Source organism: Natrix helvetica, assembly GCF_964273705.1.
Source record: "Natrix helvetica genome assembly, chromosome: 2".
Classification (NCBI taxonomy): domain Eukaryota; kingdom Metazoa; phylum Chordata; class Lepidosauria; order Squamata; family Natricidae; genus Natrix; species Natrix helvetica.
The window spans coordinates 270,902,683-270,929,448 of record NC_138552.1 but is presented as its reverse complement, the minus strand read 5'-3'; the positions used below and the strand labels follow the sequence as shown (position 1 = coordinate 270,929,448).

General features: G+C 42.9%; 2 protein-coding genes across 7 annotated transcripts; one reads left to right on the top strand and one right to left on the bottom strand.

The window, feature by feature from the left end:
• The first annotated feature begins 518 nt into the window (after positions 1-518).
• Positions 519-1,250, top strand: OST4 (oligosaccharyltransferase complex subunit 4, non-catalytic). The gene is made up of 3 exons (XM_081942805.1): positions 519-760; positions 899-1,059; positions 1,154-1,250. Exon 2 carries the CDS (start codon positions 900-902, stop codon positions 1,011-1,013), a length of 114 nt encoding a protein of 37 aa, XP_081798931.1. The 5' UTR covers positions 519-760; position 899; the 3' UTR covers positions 1,014-1,059; positions 1,154-1,250.
• A 112-nt stretch (positions 1,251-1,362) lies between these two features.
• Positions 1,363-26,735, bottom strand: AGBL5 (AGBL carboxypeptidase 5). 6 transcript variants are annotated; one of them, XM_081942801.1, is made up of 18 exons: positions 26,600-26,735; positions 24,638-24,935; positions 23,915-24,086; positions 22,545-22,711; positions 20,055-20,204; positions 19,245-19,422; positions 18,276-18,454; positions 16,998-17,514; positions 15,578-15,747; positions 13,807-13,942; positions 12,115-12,302; positions 7,155-7,354; positions 5,112-5,279; positions 3,239-3,336; positions 2,910-2,956; positions 2,486-2,646; positions 2,284-2,363; positions 1,363-2,068 (listed from the first exon to the last, which is right to left on the bottom strand). In XM_081942801.1, the coding sequence occupies exons 2-18, from the start codon at positions 24,874-24,876 to the stop codon at positions 1,997-1,999; spliced, it is 2,922 nt and encodes a 973-aa protein (XP_081798927.1). In that variant the 5' UTR covers positions 24,877-24,935; positions 26,600-26,735; the 3' UTR covers positions 1,363-1,996. The 6 variants fall into 6 exon arrangements, with proteins under 6 accessions (XP_081798927.1, XP_081798925.1, XP_081798930.1 ...); XM_081942799.1 differs by having other exon boundaries at positions 1,363-2,363; XM_081942804.1 differs by lacking the exon at positions 20,055-20,204.
• Positions 26,736-26,766: the final 31 nt, after the last annotated feature.

The window sequence follows — 26,766 nt, the reverse complement described above, 5'->3', positions numbered from 1 at the left end:
GTACAAGATTTGTCAGTGCTTAGGGCACCAGTGAGTCTTAATCCGCCACTGGTCTTCTCCCTTCTCTGAAACGATGCCATCTGAGGGGGCCTCTGGAACGACATCTCCCCACCCATCCCGAATATGTTTGACGGCAACCTTGCTGGTCTTTAAAAAAGACCATTAAAAAAAACCCATTAAATTGTTTAATAAAGCCGTTTCCTCCTGCGCTGGCGGGTGGTGGTGGTGGGGTGGATTGTCTCTGCCTGGGGGAGGATACTACCATCCTTACTGCCTATTAAGAGTTTGCTTTTATTTTTAATTGGCTGCTTTCTGCAAGCTGTCCGGAGTAAGTAAATGTCTCATCTAAATAACACGCCCTTTAAAGGTACATTCAGACGCGCGTGTTGCGTTTTCATTTGACGCATCTGAAGGATCCGAGAAAGGGGGGGGGGGGGCGCGTCACCAGCCGGACTCGCCTACAGGATGGGCGTGGAGGCGGCGCTTTTCCTTTCCAGCCGCCGGGGGGCGTCCGATCGCGCGTTCCCGGAGCAGTGATTCGACTCCCTGAGCCGAGGGCGGTGCGTGGCGGCACGAAAGGAAGCGGCGCCTCTTCTTCAGTACTTCCGGAACTCGGTCGGTTCCGTTCCCCTTCCTCCCCCCGCGGCTTTTCTAGCGAGAGCGGAAGGCGAAAGCGGCCTGCCTTGACGTCGCCGGCTGGAGCCTTCGGAACAGACGGACACGAGGAGAAGGACGGTGGGGGCGTTGCCCAAACCGAGAGGTGAGAGGACTCGGCTCCAAGGCCTTGCCACGTCGCTTTCTTCCCGGCGGAGAGACTCCTAGGGCCCGTTGTCCCTTCAAGCCCTCCCGCGGCCAAAGTGGCGGCCGTGGCGGCCTAATCTCTGCTTTTCTCCCGCAGGATGGTGACGGACGTGCAGCTGGCCATCTTCGCCAATATGCTTGGAGTCTCGCTGTTTCTCCTGGTCGTCCTTTATCACTACGTGGCCGTCAACAACCCGAAGAAGCAGGAGTGAGCGAATGACTGGAGCGCCCCCTACTGACACCCCCCCACCCCACAAGGTAATTCGGCTCCCCTTCTTTTCTCCCCCCCCCACCTCGCATGGATCCAGAGGCAGTGATTATCTCACACCCACCCCTCCTTTTCTTTTGACAGAACGCAGAGCCATCAGCACCTGAAGGCCCAGATGCTATAGCTGTACTTGGCTTTGTTGAAACCCTGGAGATAATAAATGATTAGAGAATACACTTCATTTTCTGTATCAGAGACTTGTTACGTTTGCATCACTTCCCATTCCAACCATCAGTCTCTCTTACACACACAGCAGACACACAACACACACACACACCCCAATAAGCAGTAGGTTTTCTTTTGTTTTACTGACAAACGAAATTTATTAATAGAAACATGTTATAAGACAAACTTGTTTCAAAAATAGTTTCCAACCCAGTAACCAATTATGTACAGTGGTGGAAATAACATTGGAGGAAAGGTCTTGGCCACCGCTCTGGGCTGTAGTCAGACCAGGAGGAGCTGGTCATGTTATGGTTTCCACGTGTCACACATGCACCTACACAGCATCTTGCAGTTAGCCTGGTTTGCTTCTTTTTTTGAAAGGCACCTCCTTCACAAAAAACACAAATTAGATGGATTTTCAGATTTAGATGAGGATTGCTGGAAAACCTTAAGCCTTCCCTTAAGCCTTCAATGTCTTGTGTAGCTGGCTACAAAAAGGATGTGATGTGAGGCCCTTATTCCTGGCAAAGTCTCAAAGTCAGAACTACTGGCTGCTGTCCTAAAAAGCAGCTTTGGTTTAAAAGAGGAGAGAGGAGAGGAAGGGGGTGATTGGATCTGGAACTCATCAAGTGCCAACAAGAGGGGTCTCGAGAGGTTTCTTCCACACCAAGGGATGAGTTGGAGTCAGCTGGCATGCTGTGGGGTGTGGCACTTGAGGAGCTAGAGCACATTGGCTGGAGCTGTTGTGCCCCCACTGGCAAGTCAGACCTCAGTGCAGAAAGACAGGATCTTGCGGTAGGTGAGTTGGGGGGAATCTGGTCGCCCAGGGAGATGCTGCAACAGAGAGAGCTGGCTCAGAGGACTAATGATGTCAACTGCAGCTATGCTGCCCCAAAGTTTCAATAAGGAGGGTGGCTACTGCCTATACAACGGTAAAGGCGTTGCTTCTTCTTCTTCTGTCTACAAGACAAGGGTTCAAGGGGATGGCAGCGGCTGCAGGTAAGGGTTGCAGCAGCAGCTGGCTTTGCAGAGCTCCCTCCTCCCCATACCTCGTCCAGCAAAACTTTGGGAGGGCACATAAAAAGTGATTCTTCCCTCTGACTGGTTACTGGCATTCCCAGTTGAAATTCTGTAGGAAGAGAAACAAGGTTGTATCTGTTGCCACTATCTAGTATGGAAAATCTGAGGGACTGTCCAAAAAGGGCAAATGGCAGCCTTGGTAACAGTACAGAACGCCCTGCAAGAACCTACCTGGCAAGGAACTTTGTGCTGGTATCTCTGGGGCTGTGTATTTCCACACCTTGAGGGAAGAGTCTTCACTGCAGCTATGAAATCTGAGTAAGTGCTGGGTTTGTCCTACTGGTCTCCTGCGTATGGGGATCCGGCTCGGCCGAGGCATCAGTATATCTAGACTGCAAGGAAAATACTTGATCGGAAGTTGTGCATCATAGTCAACCAGTAATAAAAGAACCTTAGGAATCCTAAGAGAATGCTGGACAACGCTAAGAATATGAACAATTTCTAGAATGGTGTTAGCTTTCTTGCTTACAGATGACTAATATGAAACGCTTCCAAACCTGGTCCTTCCATGTTAGTAGGCACAAGAGGAAAATCCTACAGATCTTCCCACCCCCGTCTATAAAGCTACTATTTGTTACCTTTTAGCTGCTATTACCTAGTAGTTTCTGATAGTTTTTCACTGTTCAGCCGTCTTGAAAAGCTCTGCATGGAGAAAGAGAAACCAATTGGGATATTAGAATTGCATGTAAAGCCTGTATGTCCAATGCTACCATAGTATTGGTATAGCGGATATTGAGGATAAAAAAATCACTGTGCTAGCGGGGTCCTACAATGTGTTTTCAAAGTTTGGTAATGCCAGACAACTAACAACCCAGTGATTGATCTCTAGTGTAAGGAAAGCCCTAAACAGACTAGCAGCCCAGGGGGATGGTATTTACCCATGAGAGTCAAGCTCTCTGCACCAATGTAATCACTGCCCTTTACCTGTAGCAACGCTAGGCCACAAGGTGGAGGCTTCAGCTTCTCAGGGACATGCTCAGTGCTAGCCTTGGCAGTTTTATGTAGGCTGGTGCAGCTGGGTCCTGCGTGATCAATGAGAGAAAGGTAAATGAGGGAGTTAATTCAAGCTTACACTGGAAGTATCAGACTCTGATACTTCTTAGTTGTGATTTGATTGGCAATCAGATGCAGAAAAAGCAATACTAATACCAAAACTCCAGCAGATTTTGCTTCTGTTTTGCCTGTGTGGAGCAGTGAGATCCATCATATTTAGCAGTGATGGAATGATATCCCTAACAGAAACTTGGAGGTTTGTTATATCAGCTCCCTCGGGATAATATTGGGTTCACTGTATTGTTTGGGGCAGAGATTTCAGTCAAGATCCAAAGGGACTGTGATTGAGTTTTCATAGAGACTTGCTGAAATCAGGACAGCTGCTCACTTCAGACATTAGTTTCATCAACATGGGACACCATGGAACCACAAACTAAGTAAGATGCTATTTAACCTGGCATGTTATGTAATTTCTGCTTATATAAATGGTTTACAGTTTGATGCCAAAAGAAAATTGAGTAAATTGAATAAATTAGCTTAAATTGTGGGAAAGTATCATACAAACACAGCCAATATTACAAATAAAAATATATAAAAATTTGGGCTGGATACTGGGTTTCTCAAATGTTTAATCCTTCCTATTCAGGTGTCAATTTTGATGATTATATTCCTTTTACCTGCCAATAAAGTACTATTTTTAAAATGTGATGATAAATGCCTATATATATGGAGTCAAAAAAATGGGAAAGATGCTGTATCTTCCTTAGTGAACAGGAAAAAAAAGTCGATTTCTGGATGGAATCCTTAGAAAGGTTGAAGATAGAAGCAGATTTGAATAAATCTTATTTTCAGTCAAACCAGAATAAATGCAAAAGTTCAATATTGTATTTTAAAAAACAGGCTCATCGATGATTTGCTTGTTTCTTTTTCTCAAATTGCTGAATCTCTGATACAGCTTCTCACACCTCCATCACTGATTTGATCTAATTTTCTGGTTTGTCTATATATTACTGCCACCTAAAACTAAGCCGATGCAGATTTGGCTCAAACAAATCTTTTTGCCTCCCTTCCAAGACTTTCAATTGTTTGAGCTTACATATATTACTTGTTCTGAGTTGTGTTGTGTAAGCAAAAATCTATATGAGAAAGCCTAATATTTCTTCCAAATGACATACAGAGTAAGCTGAATAAGTAAAACTGTCCTGGCAGCCTATAGTGAACTTTTTAAAATCATGCTGCTTTTACCCACCATTAAAACCATAGTGATGTTAGATTCCAGTTTAACTGCAATTACAAAAACCATTTGAAAGAAGCATTCAGCAACCTCTGCTCAAAAATAACACGCTTCTCTATCTGAATTTTTTTCTTTGATCGAACAGCTTGAGTGGGTGGATGGGGAAGATGAATAGGACCCTATAAATGGACTGGTCTGCACTTCTACAACTTCAATATCAAATATCTCTCTCATCACTAAATTATGTTTAGTGTCAGTAAACTTTTTTTCCCAACCAACCTTGCAAGAAAGAAAAAGGATAGCTAGAGTTTAGTTCAAGGAAAGAAGAAACTCCCTGAATCTTCATGCTATGGCCTACTGTGAGTTGAGTGGCTATGCTCACACTTTAATTACTCGGGTAATATAGGTGCAACTGATATCTAGAAGGAACAGGTCAACAGTATGACCAGTTATATCACTTACATCTCTTCTGCTGGCATACTCCAATAGTCCATTTAATGTCTGTTGTAGAGGCACTCTTTGGCAAAAAAAAAAAAAAAAGGGGGGGGGGGGGCAAAGTGGTATACAAACCTGGTATGTTGATAGTAGTTGGAAGGGAGCAGGAGCCTAGGCTGGGAGCCAGCTGGAGATGAGACGTGTTTCTGGTAGAACAAGGGAGAGAGGGTGCCTGGATGCTGCTCACAGCAGCTCGTAGCAAAGTCTGGTGCTGATGGCGTCTCTTCTCCTGAACTCGAGGTTCTAAGTAGGATGAGGGACAAGCAAAATGCCAGCTCTGAAAGGTCTTTGTATCACCATCCCTTAGTTTCTACTTATTCCTTTACAGAAATTACCTATGCATCATCCTTCAGTGTAAGAAGCTTATCTACAGTAGCACAGGAAGATGAGAGAACTCTGTTACCTTCTTTTCAACTAAGGCCAATTATTTTAGTGCATATTGTACTATAGACCATCTGTCATCAACCTTTGTGGAACCAGGAACCGGTTTCATGGAAGACCATTTTTCCATAGACCAGTGGGGAGGCATGGTCTTGTGTGCGACCTAGATCTTGTGCATGCGCAGATGAAGCTTTGCTCGTTTACCCATTGCTTGCGTAGCCCAGTTCCTAACAGGTCTCTGACCAGTACTGACCCGTAGCCCTGGGGTTGGGGATCTCAACAAAAAGGAGAAGTGTATTGCATACTTAGTGCTATTGCAAGCCATGAAAAATATAGCTGCAATGTATGTATGTGCATGGGCACATGCCCAGTCAAGTGTGCAAGATTAGGACAGGCTGTCGATATTTTCAGGAGGAAGACAGAATAACCCAAGGTATTACTGGAAAACTCAAATTTCAGAAAAGCAGACATTTCATCCTTGAAAGGATGTCAATTTCTTTCTGCCCTCCGCCACATGCGGAGGAGATTGGTGCTTATATTGTATTGCAGTCTCTTGAGTCTGGGGAATCTGGGGGCCATCCCCACCCTACATTACAAAGTTAGCAGGGTGTTGCTCGGGGAAGGGAGTCGGTTATAGAAGATACAGACATGTTTGCTGAGACACAAAATGTAAGTTTATATATATTCACTGACTCCTTCCTCCTTAAGACCTGTCAAATGTTGACATTTTTCTTTTGCAGCAGTAGCAAGTAAAGATGCCAAGAAAGTAGAATTGCTGAGTATTTGTCCTCTCTTTCTTAAGCTTTACCAACATAGAGTTTGACACGATGCATTCACATAACATCCTCAACACTGTTCCCGAAGTAACCCATCCTCTGGGTTCACTTAATACACTAAACTACAAAATATCTATGATTATATTGTTTGTCATTGCCAGGCAGAATAATGTTTATATCCTCAAATATTTGTTTTCACCCAAGAGAAAAGAGCATCATGAGTGTGGTATTTCATCCACTGACTGGGTCACCTTGGATCTTACCTGGTTTCATATTTAGGGGCTATTTGTAAACATCTAGTATGATACAGTTTGCGACCCCTCACTATATATATTACCAGTAGGGATTTAGAGCTGAAGAATTCAGATCCTTGCTTTATGATTAAATACTCTTGATCATGGGTGTCAAACTCATGGCGTGACGTTGCCGTCACATGACACTTTGTGACGTTTCCCCCCAGTTTGACACCCCTACTCTTGAGGAACTTTAGCCCCTCTTAGCTTAATAAGTTGTACTGAGGACAAAATTCATTGGCACAGGGACTACTCTAAAGCTTCTCACTAGTGTGAAATAAATTAATATAAAACAGCCCAAAGGGTTGGAACAGAGTATATCTCATGAGAGGTTGAAAAGAGGAGGCTCCATAACCTTTTTCAAAGTACCCAACATATTGCTAGAGAACACCATTTTCCTGCAGCTGTCTCATGAGTCAGTAGTTCACAACTTATCAAGTGATATCTCTGTCCAGTGCCATATGCAAGTATCACAGAGGCCATCTGAAGTTCGTGAAAGGTGAAAGGGGACTTGGATTGACACAGGGGAAACTTGTGTAAGATTCTTGTATGTGTTTATTTCAAAAATTGAGAAGAAATAACGTTCTTTTAAGGCTGCCTCTTTCCACAGCACGTCCATTCCCAGATCCATCTGAATGCTCCCAGCACCGATTCGTTAGGCAGCTTACCTCGCACAAGGGCCAGCACCCTTGAGGCACATTTCCGAGGGCTCTGCCCCAACCCCCCCGAAGAGGCAGGGGTGTGAGAGGAGTTGAAGGTGAAGCTGGGCGAGGTCTTGACCTGAGGGGTAGCTTGTTGATTGACACTACCATTACTGAAGCTTCTGGCTCGGCAGAGAGAATTCTCTGAGCTGGAAGCAGAAATCCCACTGGAAGAAAATATAAAAGAAAAGAATCAGAGACAGGGCAGCTCTTTACACAGTGCTCCTGGCAAGAGTTATTTTTTGCATCTGAGATATAAAGATTCTAAAATAGTCCTTCGGAAACCTTTTGCATGCTGCTTAACCACAATGTCTTCGTTCCCATATACAACTGTAACTGTCAGTCTATTCGTCTCCTGCTCACCTCCTTTCTCTTCCCTTTCCTCCTGAAAGGACATTAAACCTGGCTCTTTACTCGGGGACTGGGATAGAAGTTTAAGGAGAGTTGTTAGGGCACCCTGGGAGGTTGATTTTTGGTTTTTATATATTCTTATGGTTTTATTATGAGCTGCCCAGAGCTGTTTTAAGATGATCAGACATATAAACCTCAAAAAAAATAACATAAAATAAATTCTCTCAACTCAACTCATCTCACAGGTTGTGGGGAAAATAGGCGGCAGAAGGAATATTAAATATGTTCATCACCTTGCGGTGGTTTTTTTTTTTTACAACTCTGTAATCTCTTAATTCAGGGTAGAGTCACAGCAACGGGGGGGGGGGGGGGGGCAAAAAAACTAAACCTAAAATAAAAGTGATAGCTAGTTTGGTATGTAATTATAGATACCAGGCTAGAAACTGGGAGACTGAGTTCTAGTAGCACCTTAAGAACAAAGCCAGCTAGGCAACTGGGGTGGTCACTCAATCTCAGTCCTAGGAAGAAGGAGAGGGCAAACCACTTCCAAAAAGTATTGCCAATAAAGTTCAGGGACTTGTCCAGGCGATCACCAGGAGTCAAAATTAATTAATTAATTAATTAATTAAACTTCTAGACCGCCCCCTCTCCCCGAAGGGACTCGGGGCGGTGTACAGGTACAAATTTAAAAACCATACACTCGACAATATACATAACTAAAATTGAATTAAATATCCCCTGTACAAATTTATAAAAATTAAAAACTTAAACCTTAAAACCAAACCATAAAATTTAAAAATACAAACTGAGGTGGGAAAGCTGGAATTAGGCCAGGCTGGCTAGGTGAAACAGGTAGGTTTTGAGTTTCCGGCGGAAGGAGCGGAGGTCCGTAGTCGTTCTAATGTCAGGGGGAAGGTCATTCCAGAGGGTCGGGCCCATCACAGAGAAGGCCCTTACCCTGGGCGTCGCCCGCTGGCACAGCCTAGTGGACGGCACCCGGAGGAGTCCCTCTCTGTGTGAGCGAATCGGCCAAAGGGATGTATGGGGCAGGATACGATCCCGCAAATAGCTAGGTCCTGTGCCATGGAGCGCTTTGAAGATGATAATCAACACCTTGAAACGCACCCGAAAAGCCACAGGCAGCCAGTGTAGCTCGCGCAGGAGAGGTGTTACGTGGGAGTATCTAAAGACTCCCGAAACTACCCGCGCGGCCGCATTCTGAACCAACTGCAGCCTTCGGGTGCATCTCACCCGTGGAGGGGATGGGGATGAGGGGCACCGTTTTGCGGTGGTTCTCCTCCTTCCTCTCCGGTCGGACGCAATGTGTGTTGGCGGGAGAGCAGAGATCGACCCTGAGGCCGCTCACGTGTGGAGTGCCACAGGGGTCGGTCCTCTCCCCTCTCCTGTTCAACACATACATGAAACCGCTGGGCGAGATCATTCGAGGATTCGGGGTTGAGTGCCATCTGTATGCAGATGACACTCAGTTGTACATTTCTACCCCGAACCACCCCAACGAAGCCGTCGAGGTGATGTCCCGGTGTCTGGAAGCCGTGCGGGTCTGGATGGGCGACAACAGACTCAAACTCAACCCTTCCAAGACGGAGTGGCTGTGGCTACCGGCGCCCCGCTTTAGCCAATGTGTTCCATCTCTGGCCATTGGGGGGGAACAACTGCCCCCAGTGGATAGGGTACGCAATTTGGGCGTCCTCCTAGATTCCCGGCTGTCGCTAGATGATCATGTGACGGCCGTGGCTAGGGGGGCGTTCCACCAGGTTCGCCTGATGCGCCAATTGCGTCCCTTACTGGAGCGGGACGCCCTTTGCACAGTCACCCATGCCCTAGTGACTTCTCGCCTTGATTACTGTAACGCTCTCTACATGGGGCTCCCCTTGAGATGCACCCGAAGGCTCCAGCTGGTCCAGAATGCAGCCGCGCGGGTTATTATGGGGAGTACTAGGTACTCCCATGTAACACCTTTCCTGCGCGAGCTGCACTGGCTACCTGTGGCCTTTCGGGTGCGTTTCAAGGTGTTGATCGTCATCTTCAAAGCGCTCCATGGCTCGGGACCTAGTTATTTGCGGGATCGCATTCTACCCCATACATCCCTGCGACCAATCTGCTCTCACAGAGAGGGCCTCCTCCGGGTACCATCCGCTAAACAGTGCGGGCGGGCGGTGCCTAGGAGTAGGGCCTTCTCTGTGATGGGCCCAACCCTCTGGAACGACCTCCCCCCCCCCCCCGATATTAGAACCACCTCTGATCTCCGCTCCTTCCGCAAGAAACTCAAGACCCACCTGTTTCGAGTAGCTGGTCTGGCCTAATTATAATTATAATCGTAACTGTATTTAACATCTATTACAAACCTTCCTGGATGGCTTTTTAAATTTTATATTGGGGTTTTAAACGGGTTTTAAATTGTTTTTTAAGTATTTAAATTGGTTTTGGGATTTTATATACAGACAGTGTGTGTGTGTTGTTTTGCTCTATGTCTTATGTTATTTTCTGTTGTTTTGATTATGAATGGTCTGTACACCGCCCCGATTCCCTACGGGGAGAGGGGGCGGTCTATAAATTAAATAAACTAAACTAACTAACTAACTCAAGGGGAGCCCCATGTAGAGAGCGTTGCAGTAGTCTAGCCGGGACGTCACAAGCGCATGACTGACTGTGCAAAGGGCGCTCCGGTTCAATAGGGACGCAATTGGCGCACCAGGCGAACCTGGTGAAACGCCCCCCTGGCCACGGCTGTCACATGGTCGTCCATTGACAGCCGGGTATCCAGAAGGACGCCCAAATTGCGTACCCGATCCACGGGGGCCAGATGTTCGCCCCCAATGGCCAGTGATGGAGTAAGCTGGTTGAACCGGGGTGCCGGTAGCCACAGCCACTCAGTCTTGGATGGGTTGAGCTTGAGTCTGTTACTTCCCATCCAGATCCGTACGGCTTCCAGACACCGGGACATCACTTCGATGGCATTGTTGGGGTGGTTTGGGGTAGAGATGTACAGCTGGGTGTCATCCACGTATAGATGGTAATCTATCCCAAACCCACGAATGATCTCGCCCAGCGGCTTCATATATGCATTGAACAGGAGAGGCGAGAGGACCGACCCTTGTGGCACCCCACAAGTGAGCGGCCTCGAGGTCGACCTCTGCCCCCCTGCCAACACAAATTGCGCTCGGCCAGAGAGGTAGGAGAACCACCGCAAAACGGTGCCCCTCACCCCCAACCCCTCCAGTCGATGCAATAGGATGCCATGGTCGATGGTATCAAAAGCCGCCGAGAGGTCTAATAGGACCAGGATGGAGGAGCAGCCCCCATCTCTGGCCCTCCAGAGATCATCCACCAACGCGACCAATGCCGTCTCCGTGCTGTGGCCGAGCCGGAAACCGGACTGGCGCAGGTCCAGATAATCAGTTTCCTCCAAGTGGCGTGGAAACTGTTGTGCCACCACACTCTCTACAACCTTCGCCAGAAAGCAAAGGTTGGAGACGGGACGGTAGTTGGCTAACAAAGCTGGGTCCAGGGAAGGCTTCTTGAGGAGGGGCCTCACCACCGCCTCTTTCAGGACGGCCGGCAGGAACCCCTCACTCAAAGAAGCGTTGACTAACTCCTGGAGCCAGCCTCGTGTGACCTCCCAGGATGCCAGTACAAGCCAGGAGGGACACGGGTCCAGTAAACATGTGGTGGCTCGCAGTCGCCTACGCAACCTGTCCATATCGTCGGAAGTAACAGAGTCAAACTCCTCCCAGAATGGAACCTCAAGACCCGCCTCCGACGTCTCCTCCAGACCACTAGTAGGGACCAACTCACTTCGAATCAGATACAAAATAAAATATAAAGCAACATTCCTGTTAACATAGGATAAATTTCCCATGTTTCTTAAATGTAGTTCCATTAATTTTATTGCTAAAAACTGAATTGTAGTGTTCTCTCCAGTGTACATATTAGAAGAAAATAATAGATCATATATAATCCTTTCTTAAAACAATAGAAGAGAAAATAGTACTAGAACAAAGTATCATTTCTTTCTTCTTAGGCCCTTTTCTCTGAAATCTGAAGGGAACTGTTCGTAAGTTAGAAGAGGAGGCATTCTTCCAAACCGAATATAAATCAGTGAGGATTTTAGGTTTATCATTTAACCTTCTCAGATCCCCTTTTTAGAACATTAGCCTTTCTTCTATTCTCCTTCCAGCCATAAGGATCAGAATTGCAAGGTAGCATGTGTAATTTCAAAAACCACAAACACCTCTTCTCTCAATTATTTAAAAAAAGAAAGCTTTGTGACAAAATAATCTACAAGAAGAAAGATTCTATTATTAGGACTAATTGAATGTAAGGCGAGGGAAGGGTATAATAACCCTCCAGGTCGCAGGTATTTTATGCAGGCAGATATACTTTCTATGCAGCAAAGCTGCCAATAAAGAGACTGCGGCAATCCAAGACTAAAGTCAGGGAAAGATTTGTGGAAAACAATCCTGAATTGCTAGAGACAGTCCTTTGTCTGTCCCAGTTGAACTTCCTATGAGCTTTACTTTTTTCATTGAGCCTACATCCCCATTTGGTCACGTACTTGCCCCCCTTGGGTGGGGTTTTGGTGCCCTTCCTCTTGGAGTAGCCTGTCACTCCTCTCATGCTGCGCACATGTTTCAGCATCCAGGCACGCAGATTGCTAAGGCAACTGTGTTCAGAGAGGACAATCCGAGGCCAGGGGTTGCATTCTGCCATATCCAGTGCTGCGATTGCTAAAGCCCTTCCAACCTGTATATGGAGGATGGCAGTAGATTTGTTAAAATTCATGCCTTATTAGTGTTTTTCTGATTGTTTTTAAATCTAGAGCAGGATTCAATAAAAATAAACTAGAGAGACACCATCCTTAAACAATTGCTAAGTACACCTCTACAAATAAAGGATTGAGTTTTATCAAAGACCTCAAATATGGTAATCAAATGTGGTTCCTATACTTATATCATGTTGATCAATGACCTAAGAAGAGAAAACAATACTGAGGCATCCTGTCACTGGCATCAATTAACTTGAAGATAAGGCCAGCAAACCTCCAGCCTGGCAGGTTCTTTGAGTACCAATTTGTGTCCCAATTCCATGATTCCAAATTTATTTTGTGTATCGCATGTTTGGTTTATAAGTTTCAGAGAATACACAAAAGCAAAAACTTGGGAGAAAAAACCCAGAATGTTGGGTAGAACACTTTAACAGACATAGTGTCATCCCTGTGCTGTTCATTGTAAATCAGTTTTCCGCTGTAAAGGCATGACATTGCTAAATTTTCCCAATTTTAAGGTAAACGTAAGGGTTTCCCCTTTCCAGTCATGTCGTTGTCTGCAGACATTTCCATGTGGCCAGCATAACTATGTGCTGAGATGCATGGAATGCTGTTATCTTCCCACCAAAGTGGTACTTATTTATCTATTTGCATCTGCATGCTTTTGAACTGCTAGGTGGGCAGGAGCTGGGGCAAATAACGGGCGCTCACTCTGTCACATGGTGCTCAGGTCTCAAACCTACGATGTCAGCTTTCCAGCTGACAAGATCAGTGTCTTTTAACTGCTGAGCCATTGTTAAACTTGCCTGAGAATGGATAATCCAAAGTAAATCACTTTACATTTCACAGTAGCAGAAAATCAAAATAAATCATTTACATTTTATAGCAGCATCCGAACAATGTTCCATCACCTGCCAGCATTCGAGGAGACCTCACTATGAGTTTATGATGATCAATGCCTGCCAGATATATGATTTTTCATGTGGCTGTACATCAGTCTGTGATGTGCAATTTGTTGGCATCCAAGAAAGAACAGTATCTAAGCAGGCATTTAGTAAACTCACTCCTGAAACTGAAGAGCCAGAACAAGAAAGTCTAAAAACACACCCTCGGCACAACTCCCTGAAATGCTGAAATTCTGGGGAAACTCCAGAATTTTTAGCCATGTAGGAATTTGCCACTTGGCCAACTTTATAACCCCACAATCCAAAGGCTATGGATGCTTTCCTCTTAATTTATCATGGTATGAGGAGTTGTCTGTGTGTTTAGGGTTTGAGCAAGATAGAGAGAGGACATCACACCCTCTTGCATATATACTAAATAAATAGCCCTGAAGGCTCTTTGCAAATACTGATTCCACTTCTCCCTGGATAGGAGGATGTTTCCTAGTGTAGGATTGTAGACTTCTCTTCCACATGTTCTGGAACATGGTGACTTAATCTAACACTGAACCTGGGATGGGGGTCGGGTGGCCTGAGATACCTGCTCAAACAGCTCCACAGTGTATTTGGATGGGAATGTTGGGAGAGGAGGAGGTGTTGCCCGCCCATTATCGTGACATGCTGCTGGAACAGTATTGACTGATCTTCCTGTGTTGTAATTACATTCCAGTGTGTAACTAGGAAACAGATGGAAAAGGTTACCAACGTTAATGCACATTATGAACTAATTCTTAGTTTTTAAAATGACACATTCTGTAAACCACTGATAGGTAATTCCATGATGAAATGTTTTAATACACTGAATTCGTATTTTTTTTCTCCCAAAAGATGTTGCCAGAGAGACCTTTTCATCAATAACATGATTGGTAAAAAAAATAGCTGGTGTTTTTATTATTCAACTATGCATTGGTAAAAAATAGATTCAGGCACCAAATAATATTATGGTTTACTGTTAGACTCTTGACATCAGAAATGGAACATTCTGCTTGCTCTGATTAGGTAAACCATCCATTTGTCTGCACAGAGCAATGGACTGAACTGGATGATCTTTGCAATCTCTTCCAATTCTGTGATTCCCCAAAGAAGCCAGCTTTCTTTTATTCTTTGCATTGCATCTTCCATACACCTGGGATAGCGTTCAAGCAACAGGAGGAAAAGGAGAAGACCTTTAAGGGGCCCCAGTGGTTGTTTTTCTTCAACTATTCTCTTTGCAGTGAATTTTAATCATTGCTGAAATCCAAACTATGATTTGGGCAATTAATTATTAGTGGCTAATTCAGCTCAATCAGGGGCTTCAAACTCGTGGGCCGTGGGATGGATGCTTCATGCCCTGGCCACGCCCACCCCTGGTTTAGTGAAGGGGAAAAAGTCGCGATACATCACATGACAACGATGTTTGACACCCCTGAGCTAGACTGAGTGTTCTCGTGGTTGTTGTTTAACCTTCTTTTTCTGTATTCCTTTTTTACCAGTAAGCTTCTTTTTTATAACTAAATATTTGGTTTCACTAACTTTAAAAAAAACAGAAATTTTCTTTAACCTTTCTCATCTGCCAGATCACAACACTGTATAAGCTACCAGTTGTATTTAGCACTGATTTGTTAAATTCTCTGTCTTCTGGATTTTTCAGAGCGGGGCCAAAGAAAGAGGCCCTAGGTGGAAAAACTAAGAACACCTCAAATAGACAAATTAGAATATATCAGGAAAGTCAATCTAACTAGTAGCAAACTAGTAGCAAGATAACCTATTATCTTTTACAGGGAAACTTTTAAGGAGCCCAGCTGAGAATTCTGGCAGTTGAAGTCCACACATATTAAAGTTGCCAAGTCTGAAAACACTCTAGCAACCAAAATGCTAATGAAAAGACCCTTGGCCTCATGTTATTCCTAGCTGAAAAAGAGATATGTTGGTAGCACCAAAAGGATCAGCATGAAATCATCCTAAACAATAACATATGCCTCTGCTCAAATATGGATTCCTGTCATATTTTGTTAGATAGAACTTATTTTTTATACAAAGGCAAGTGTTTATACAAATCCTAGCCTTCGCCTGAAGGCTAACTATTTAGCACTGGGAAATTCACTCCATGGTGCTAGGGTTACTACGTATGCTGCCAGAATTCCCTAATGAGCTTCCTCTCAACAGTTACTTCACTTGTGGGAATTTCTTCTCCCTGTCTTCAATTTGATCTACCAGATTCTTAAGGTGGCAGGAACTTTGTAGATATTGGAGGTTTGGAGATGGGAGAAAAGGAAGAGACCTACAGAACCAACGGTTGTGATCATGAGGCAGTATCACATTGAAGCACATACCTGTGAATGATGCCTGAGGCCTTGTAAATGGCCACACGCCCACTGCCCTCTTTTGATTGTCCATCCCGCTTGTCTTTAGCATACATATTCTTCTCTGAAAAGTTGCACCCCGTGAAATCAAAATGAGCAGAGTTCAAGGAGATGAGCTTAGGAAATAGCATATTTTCAACCTGTAAAAGCAATTCAGAGACTGGAGACTCAACACTCTTCCTATTTCAACATGCTAGAGAAAACAGGCAGTTTTGCTTCTTGTCAGAAACACTGGCTGGGAAGCAACAATCTAGCAAAGAAACTGAAGACAGAGATTCACCCTACTAGAGAAAGCAATTCATGGTGATTAGGTTTAACAAATGAACGGAACAAACACAGTACATGAAATGCTCAGAAGACTGTGTGCCATGGTCAAACAGCAGCATCAGCATGGAAGTTATAAAACAGAACCAACACACATAGGAACTTGACATCATCTTTTGGTCTGAAAGGCACCTGAAGAAAATATTTAGCACTTCAGTCAGAGAATCTCAGCTGAGTCTTCTGTATCTCTCCAAACCCAGTCCTACAAACAAGTTAACTAGAGGAAAAAGCAAGAGAGGCATACATTAAAACATCCCTTTTGTCTCTGAAGCCACTTCATCTCTATCTGTAACATCCTTAAGTAAGTAAAAAAGCCAACACAGTCCTAGGCTGCATCAACAGAGGGATAGAATCAAGATCACGTGAAGTGTTAATACCACTTGATAATGTCTTGGTAAGGCCACACTTGGAATACTGCATTCAGTTCTGGTCGCCACGATGTGAAAAAGATGTGGAGACTCTAGAAAGAGTCCAGAGAAGAGCAACAAAGATGATTAGGGGACTGAAGACTAAAACATATGAAGAACGGTTGCAGGAACTGGGTATGTTTAGCTTAAGAGAAAGAAGGACTAGGGGAGACATGATAGCATTGTTCCAATATCTCAGAGGTTGCCACAAAGAAGAGGGAGTCAAACTATTCTCCAAAGCACCTGAGGACAGAACAAGAAGCAATGGGTGGAAACTAATCAAGGAGAGGAGCAACTTAGAATTGAGGAGAAATTTCCTGACAGTTAGAACAATTAATCAGTGGAACAGCTTGCCTCCAGAAGTTGTGAATGCCCCAACACTGGAAGTCTTTAAGAAGATGTTGGATAGCCATTTGTCTGAAACGGTATAGGGTTTCCTGCCTAGGCAGGGGGTTGGACTAGAAGACCTCCAAGGTCCCTTCCAACTCTACTATTGTATTGTATTATTGTATTGTATAAGTCTAAACTCATCTTGGAGGAGCCAAATAGGGGGCTATTTTATCTGCCTTTAATCCCCTCTGCCCTGCCTTTGAGATTACATGAGCCCAATATTGCCTGTGTTGTTCAGTGCATTGCAAAAGGGGCCAAATAGGTCTCACCTGACAGTTCTCATCAGAAATGTTGTTCCCATACATGAAACAGCCACGCTTAGAGGCATGTCCATGCAGATCAACATAGTACGCCAGACCACTCTGTTGAGGTGGGATGGTTTCTGGAGCTGGTGGTGGAGGATCCTCAACTTCATTCTCACAATGTTCAGGTAACAGTTCTTTTGAAAGGATCCAGACATCAGAGTCATTGCTTCCTGGTACCTCTGAAGCCTCAAGGTCCTGAGGTGAGGTGATGCAGGAATCTCTAGAACAGTTGCGAAGGTTGTTTGTTTTCTCCAGCTCAGAAAGAGGAATGTCTTCGCTATGGGATTTGCGGGTACAACGCTGATTGGCTGTTTTTGTGTTCAGTGGAGGGACATAGGTTCGCCAATCAGGAGAACCAGGCTGCATCTGGCTGTGAACATGGTGATAGAGCATGACAGCCTTGGCCCCATATACAGCAGGATGCAGCTCTGCATCAGGGTTCAAATACTGACGATTCAGATTAACTCCACGAGAGTCTGTCCTGTGGGAAGCAGAATAAAACACAATGAATGGGACTGGGCAAAGATGTCTATTGTGGATCTTGAACACAGCTACAATGTATGTATGTATGTATGTATGTATGTATGTATGTATGTATGTATGTATGTATTTCGTGCTTTTATTATTTTTACAAATAACTCAAGGTGGGGAATAAATTAAGACATTCTTCCACTTGTGAAGGAAGAGGAATTGCAACTATTGTCTGCGCATAATGTGCAGCTAATATTTCCAGGTCTCACATTATTTACAGACTGTTCACTTAAATGTTTATCCTAGATATCCAAGCAGCCCTTGTCCTTTCCACATATGAAGCTAGGAGGCAATTATAATGTATCTAGGAATCAGAACAGATATTGCTGACCATCAAACTATCCTAGTCAATGTTTCGGCTCATTAGCTCAGTGGCTAGGCAGTATCACAGGCTCAGAGATTTGGACTGGCTGTTGCTTTGAGAGCAAAGCAGATATTGCTTAATAAACTCAATGATTTCATGTGAACACTTCAAGTCTTAGATCTTAATCTACTACAATTCCCTTATAACTGGAGGACAAAGAACAAAAACAAGGATCTACTCTCCCTCCACACCTATTGGCCCTAGCCTGTTGCTCTTTCTCAACCCCCAAGCAATAATAATCTGCTGTAGAAGTTAAATGTGGAAAGATTACAATCAATCACAAGGAATCAGAGCTTCTTCCTGTCCAAACCCATCTTCCAAAGCCTAAATGTCTGCAGGATATTTACCGATAGTGTCCTCGCATCACTCCATCTGGATTTAGCATAGGGATGAGCTTAAAGACAAACATACGACGCAGCATTTGGGCCCGAGGATCCTCCTCTCTCAGTATGAATTCCAGAAATCCATTGAACACAAAGCTAGAGGGTGTTTCCCCAGGATGTACTCTGCTGCTCAGAAAAAATACCTACCACAGGGTGAGGGGGTCAGGAAGAGGAGAAATGTGAAAGTATTAGTGATTTTTCAAAATTGGAAGCTTTTTAGTTTTCCTTAAAGACCACAAGCCGTGCAAATCTTTTTGTTTCCCACCTGTTTATGACATCATAATTATTATACCAGTATACAGTACTGCTTTAGTGTTAAGTGTCACAGCACAGAGATTAAAGAAAAGAACTCCTACCAGTATCTTCAGGATCACCCTAAGATACAAATAGAAAAGAGGAAGAGAGAAGTAAAAGGAAATAGTTTGAACCCTAAAGTTATTGGGAAAATCATTTGCGCAGGATGAAGTTTTCAAAAACAGGCATTGCTAAAAACAAATAGAAACTCACAAACCACCAGAAGAACAAAGAATGTGAAAGAAAAACAGGAGAGAGAAAAATACATAAGCAATTACTAAGAAGATTTTTTTCAATTAAATAAGGAAGAGGCAATTAGAACAGAAAAAAGCAATGTGAAATATGAAAAATCAAGGGGGGAAATCAGATGAAAAAATAGAGGAAGAGCAACAAGAAGAGAAAGCAAACTAGGGGGGAGTGTTGTCTTGATTGATGTAGACAAAGCAATGCCTTGGTATTGTCAGAAGACTCTTGATTGAAAGACATTGAAATGAGGGATGGGCAGTCACAACTGCCTTCCTATTTCATCCATAGCAATTGTAGACCTATGTCTCTTTCTGAATAACCTATTACATTACAATCACTTCAGCAGCTTCTACAGCAGCATTTCCTACATCTCACATGCATCGACTAACTTACTCTCTTTCCCACAAAACAGTGTGGTCGGGGTGTGTTCTTGTCCGGGAATAACTTCTCCAGTCGAACCTCCCGCGTCTCCTGCATGCCATGGCATGATGTGATGGTGAGCAAATCCACACGCAGCTTATCCAGGGAATAGCACAACAATTCCCGATGATAATAGATGGCATCCAGATAGCTGGAGATTAACAGAATAGGCAGGCCATTTCAGTGTAGTGTGGTTTCTAATTTACTCCAAGAGCACCACCCTTTAGTTCTGTCCAAGGATCCTCATACTGACTTCTGCCTCCTCCCCCCAAAAAACTTCACACAAGTCCCTTCCCCCCCCCCCCCCCCAATAATCTTCTTTTAAGGGTTTTACTTTGGAAGAGAGAGGAAGGAACATCTAGAGAATTTTCTCTATTGCCAATTTTCATTCCTCATCTTTGTCCATTTTTCTATTGGACATTGATCCAAAAATCATTCCAACACTCAAGCGGACTATTTTAGCTATGTGGGCCAACTTGTTAACCTTGTGCAATAAAGACCCATTCCCACAGTTTTCTGTTGGGTGTTCTGAAAACTGATATGAAGTTGAAGGCCAAGAGGAACTTTCCGGAAGCCTCAGCCTTTCGATGGGCCTTCATTTTGAGATAAGCTTATTTCTAGAAGAGATGAGAGAGGGAAAAACTGATCATTTAGATCTTGAAAAATTCTCCCAAAGCATATCAAATTATTTCACAAAGGATGCCCGATGAAAAATCTTGCCCATCAGCTACCTCCCACTTGAGATCACCTAGGCCTGGCAAGGGAATCAAAGCAGTCACTTACGGTGTACCCCTGGGTGGGGCCGCCTCCTTTTTCCCTTTTCCACGTCCTCTAGAGTACTTTCTTGTTCTGTGGGTGGTGGGGCGCGGCTTCCCCTCAGCTTTTCTAGAGTCTGCGCCTGCCCTCCGACTAATTGTGCCATAATGTTGGACACTAGTTTAGATGGGCAAAGAAGGGTCTAGCTAAGTTTTTCTTTTCCACTTCTCCAGACCATTCCCCCAGCCAAGTCCTCTTCATTAATTCAATCTTATCATCCCAGCTTCTTTGAATAAACAAGCCCAGTTGTTTCCAAAGAGACAGAGAAATAAGAAAAATCAAGTAAAAAGGCAAGAATTTTATCAAAATGTGTTGGAAAGAATAAGGTGAGGAATTTCTTTCCATTTAGATATTTCATTTTCTTTATTCCCTTCCCTAGAGAACCAGTGTAGGATCACAGAGATTTTTAATTGGACTCCGAAAGAGCTATTTTTGCTTTTTTTATCATTGCCATAGCTGCAAGTATACTCAACATTAGGAGACAATAATGATTGAGGAAGAATAATTAACCAGTAAGAACACAATCTCATCATGCTCCAGAAGAATTCCTGATTGTCATGTATTTATTTTAAAACATTTATTCCTATTCTTTATGTAACATTATCCACATTATCCTACAGAAAATGAAGCAGTAAAAATATAATGAAACTATTTTAGCTAACAGGTGACTCAGGGGAAATGATCACAGTAGAAAGTAATGCAGATAAAAAACACAGACAAGTAAAACTCCTCTCCAGCAAAAAGTTTTGAAAAGAATATGTTTTAATGCCAAGAGAGAGAGAAGGAGCCAAATAGATCTCTTTGGGAAAAAAGTGTAAAACATATCTGGCAATCATTATTTAGTACAAAGACGGGAGCGAACGCAATGAATAGAAGGAAACCCATTCTGTCCGATAAGAAAGAGGGTATTCTAAGAAGGGGCTGCTTCCACCAAGAAAATAGTTTTCCATGAATATTCTGTGGCTGGGCTCTCACAACACATTTAATTTGATCACTAGGTTAACCCATTTTGGGGATTTGTAGGATAAACCAATACACTAAACTAAATGGAGTACAATAGCAATAAACAAATGAAAATAAAATATGTTTAGCATGTACAAATGCAACCACTAGCTTTTTAAATGACCTGGTTGGAGGTGGTGTTCTTTGTACACAGCTAATAATTACAGATGAATCTGATCTGCCATACCTTTTCTGTAATAAAGCTTCATTTCGGACTAGAACCTGTATTGTATTTAATTTGAATTGAATTAAATGCTTTATTGGCCAAGCGTGATTAGACACACAAGGAAATTGTCTCTGGTACTGATGCACTTAGTGTACTTACAAGACAACAGAGAAAATAATAACAATAACAACGATAATAAAAGGGGAAGTAAAGAAGATAATAAAAGGAATAAATAATAACACTACTGCAACACACTATGTAGAGAGGAGATGGCCCTGCTTCTATAACAGGCTTTTATAATAATAGACTAGGACTTTTAATACTGATGATCCAAGCCATGAGATGCCTTCTAGAGTTAAAAAGTTCTTAAATGGTGATTCGGGGGGCAGGACTGTAAGTCACTGATACAGCAGAAGTTTTGCATAAAGAAGCTGGCACATTAAAGCCTTAGCAACTCCAATAGGACTGGAAAAGTGGTCTGAAATCATTTGAAACATTCCCACTCGCTGTAACTAACACCAAATTGGAGACACCCTTGGTTAGATTCAAGAGAAGCATTTTTTGATATTCATATGAGCAGAAAAACAGTTAACAAACAATTACTAGATTAACTAGAAGCATACACACAAAAACACTTTCCAGGTGGCTCTCGGTGGCTTTTTTTGAGAGCTGAATGAGAGCAAGGATATTCCAAACCAAGTGACACTGTGGTTACATGTATTATAAGGTGATGTCCATTTCTGATATTTTGTATTAATTATTTCTTTTTGGCATCCCTGCACATCTGAGTTTAGGTTCTAGGTTTAAAGAGAATTACTGTAATAGAGTTATTTTGTGCTAATGGACAGGAAATAGGAAAAAACCTAGCATTCAGTATCTTGTTGTTTATTCAAGTTACATATAAGCTGCCTTCACACACACAACTAAGAGATATGAGTGATTGATGTAACACCGAAAATAGAGTCTATAACAACTCTGGTCTCTCTTGCTTGAACAGAGGATCCATTTTTATGCATACTAGAAACCCACAACAGTAAACAATGAGGTGGAAAAGTTTGCTCAACCATCCCAAAACCTAAGGCTTCAATATCACCAAGATCCAGTCTGAACAGAACAATGTTACCCACTCTGTTCCCAAATGGTTCCTTCTTCCTTATTGTTTACACAGGTAACTCCAGTAAACAATCATTTGTATATATGCTTAATATACAAAGTATTTCTCCTAGCTGACTCTACAAGATATAGGACTTGCTAGGAGGGGAATGGTACTGTATCAAAACTAGAATTACCTGCTAGGAGAGAGATGTCTGCACTCTGCAAAGTGGGCATCCAGCTGTGTCAGCATGTCCTGGCATTCTGTGTATGAGTAGGGATAGCAGAAGGCAAAGTATGTGGTGGCTCCTCGACAATCCAGGAATCGGTGCACAAAAGACAGGACAAACTGAGTCTCCGCCATCTGCATGAGTTAAAATGCCCAAGAATGATCTCCAATATAAGTTGAAGCATTACAGACAACTTAGGACACAAATAAACATAAGGTTCTTCCCAGCCTGCTGCAATTCTGGTTTGCAGAAGATCCGTAGTTTTTTAGTATTATCTGGATCAGATGTTCAGCTCTACCAGATATATCAATGCCTTTATCATCTTTACTATCACAACACAACCCACCTGTTGTGATATGTTAGGCAAATAAGCCTAAAACATTGCTTGCACCATGATGTTAAAATAAGAATCTAGAAAGACCGTGATATGTAGGCTAAGTTATTTATTCTTTTGGGCAGTGTATAAGCACACAAATGAAGTCAAATATACATGTCCCAGCATAATGTTGCAAGATCCAATCTGAGTTGGTCACTGGGACCAGAGATTTAGTATTTCGAGCTTTCGTACTCATGCTGGAGCCCATCCTCAGGGAACTTCTCTCTCACCAGAATGTGTGCTTTGGGCTATTCCAAGCATAGTATTCATGTAGTGCCTGATTATGCGTGGCTTCTAAAGTAATGATCAGAATAGGCTTTTAAAGTAAAGTATCTGAGATAGGTACAATTCTGCTATTGCTGGCTACACACAACTAGGTACCACATAAATACTATGCATAGAATAGCCCAAAGCACACATTCTGGTGAGGGAAAAGTTCTCTGAGGATGAGGTCCAGCATGAGTCTGAAAGCTTGGAAGATTAAATCTCTGGTCCTAGTGACTGACCCAGATTGGATCCTGTAGCGTAAGCACACATGCATTTTCTTATATTGTTAGGCAGTAAGAAGAATCATATACGCATGCATCTGTGACTCAGCCAAACAGCCTGAAATTAAATCAAGCTGTTATTGGATCCTGGAGATGGAAGAGGAGAGAATAAATTAGTGTATTCCAACTTTCGAAACATGGAAGAAACAGTCCAATAGAAACACAAAGCAGATAATATCAGGACTTCTTAATCAGTACTCAAGACTCCCTTTTCTGATGATTAGATACTGCCTTTGCCATTCCTCTTTTATGAAGATGGTTGTGGCTCAAATAAATTCACTTTTCCATCCACTCCCACATTTAAGAAAGTCAGGTTCATGTCATGTGTTGTTTCTGGAGGCTATCTGGATATAATAGCACATTTAAGCCCAACCTCAGCACATCTTTCCTCAAAATACATGTTATGCAGATACCTCATAGGCAGGTCGCTCACGAATGCGTTCCCAACGGGGTTTGACAGGTACTGTCTTGACTAAAGGTGTCATTCCCTGGGAATAAAGTTTGGTCTGCTTATTCATATTCACAATATGAATCTTGATCAACTTGCCAGGCATTCCTCCCCTCACACTAAAGTAAAACCAGGATCTGGCGAAGAAAGTGGAAAGACAAAGAGGAGTTAGATAACAGCCACCCGTCATTTACACTTCAGATCTGAGAAACTGCATTTCTGGCCAGAAAGACCAGGCACACTTAGAATTAGGAACTGTCCTTTTCACAGTTGACCTCCATTCCTTTTCTGTTTAAAGAATAAAGTACAGTATATCCAACTGAATGTCATATGCTTTTCCTATCTACCAACCTGCATTTTCCCTTTCTCTGGTATTTTCCTATGACTATTTTAAATTGTGACACCATTGGAGTAAGATTTTGTTATACTGTATGTATATATGTATAATATATGTATGCATGTGTACATATATGTGTTTTTATGCATAAATATATGTATCAATATATAAATCAAATTAAAAGTGAAACCTTCTGGTCTCTGTTCAGAATAGACTTCTAAAGTAATGATATCGGATAATAGGTACCTGCTATTACTAAATGGAAAATTAGGAATAGCTTCCTTGACAATTGCATTCATACAATCAGTAGATAAAATTGAAAAATGGATGTTGTTTTAATGGTGCTTTTACCTGTTCCCATTCTCATATTCTGTCTCACCACAATCTGGCTTGGTCCACACATTGAATTCATAGTCTGCAGTTGGGAGGGAGTTGCCAAACACCACTGAGGCAGAAGAAGTATTGATGCTGCCACTGCCATTCAAGCTGTTGTCACCATCACCCTCCTGGTGTTCCACCTTCTCAACATGAGCCAAATTGCCAGAGTCAAATTTGGAGCTGAACAATAGGCTACCACAGCGTATTTCCATCGTAATCTCGATGACCAGAGTGGTTTCATCCTCCTACAATACGTTGTCTGAAGTACTTCCTAAAGAACAAAATGGAATGGCCACATTTTTACCTAACATTCCTCTTTACCTTTACCTATCATATCATAGTGATAAGAACACACGCACAAAAACTCTTCAGTCAATACTGATTTAGCCCAAATTTATAAAAACAAACTACTGGATCACAAAACCTATATTCTGAACTTCCTATAAGAATATCATTCAAATTTCTTGAATGGAAACATTTAACATTTTCTCATTCAATCCAGACTACTAACATCATTTTTGCCAAACCCAGTACTGAAAGTTGGCCCAAACCTGCCTTCAGAAAAGTTGTTGGATTTCAGCAGCTTGAATATAATCGAAATGACTGCAGTCATTTACCAAAGAAGATACTCTACTTGAGACATAGCTGTCCACAAGCAGCAGCAATCAGATTGATACAAGTTATACTACTTGATTTAACAGGCTGTCAGGTTCCAGATCCCTTTATATAGTGCTAGCTTTAAATTCAAAATTATTTGTAAATAACTCTGGTTATTCTTATTGGCTTTGATCTGGAGAATTCAGGAAATACCTGAATTATAGTAACTCTAGAAATACCATGCCCAGATTGATATTTGGAACATTTGGCAACACAAACCTATCAAACTGAAATTAATACATTTAGAAAAGTTTGCAATATTTGCCAGGGTGGCAGTCTTACCTTAGAAAAAAAAGCAAATAAGGGGAATGTGGTAGTTTAAGAAAATGTTCTTAAGGTATTTTTCCCCCTCTTTCACAGAGAGCCAGTAGAAGGTAGTGATGAAAGTGTTGGACGGGCACATGGGTGAACACTAGGTGAGTTTGAGACAATCACAATTTCTGAGCCCAATGTCACTAGGTTATTGGGGGGAGCGTGTGGGTGTATGTGCTACATGTAAACCTTAAGCTTTCAAATGAAATGCAGATATAAAACTAATAAATACATACACAAAATTAAAAGTACAAGAATTGCTGACCCAGTACCCCAGGCAGACTGTGTCCCAGGTATGTTTAACTTGGTTTCAACACAACAGTGTATTCAATACATTATCCTGTAATTTTGAATAATATCAAGGCTCAGTTTTATAAGCGCAAATAAAAGTAAAGTAAAGTAAGTTCACTCCTTGCATCAAGCCATAATGCAATTGGTTAATTGTGTGAACCAGGCACAATATTACTGTAGATACTCTTGACTGGGAGATACGAGAGGCTGCTATTGGGGACACGCCATTCCTGAAGAATGTTTCTATAGTAGGAAACTACATAACGGACATAGTAGAGTAAAAACAACAAAGTCTGAACATGTTTTTAGTCAGAGTGGGAGGAGACAGATTAATCCATAGGGCTATTACTATCTTTTGCCTAATGGCTCAGTGGATACCTGAGCGTCACGCCCCCTCCATTTCCTTCCCGTTCGTAGGGGCCGCCTGCCACATGGAGTCAGAAGTCAGTCAGGTAGACGCAGAAGGACCATTATTTTACTCTCCCCTTTATTCTTTCCGACCCCCTTTCCGGAACCGAAGCTTCGATGGAGAGGCAATGAAGGGAAGGTCCATAAACTCCTATTTTTTAATTGTATATATTGGACACACACAGGGGAGAACAAGAGGGTAAAACGGATGTAGCTATCGCCCCAGCGCGGCCCACTCGCCTCCCTTCTCCCCTCAAATCCACCAACCTGCTCCCGTCGCCGCCGCCAGGGGCACCGGGCCAGGCCAGCCCTACCTTTGGCCGGTTACCCAGGCAACAACAACGCTTTTTATCATAGGCTATGTTTCTTTAGCTGGAGCAATCCAGCTCCCTATTGGTCCGCTGTACCTCTCCATAGCAACACGATGCACCATT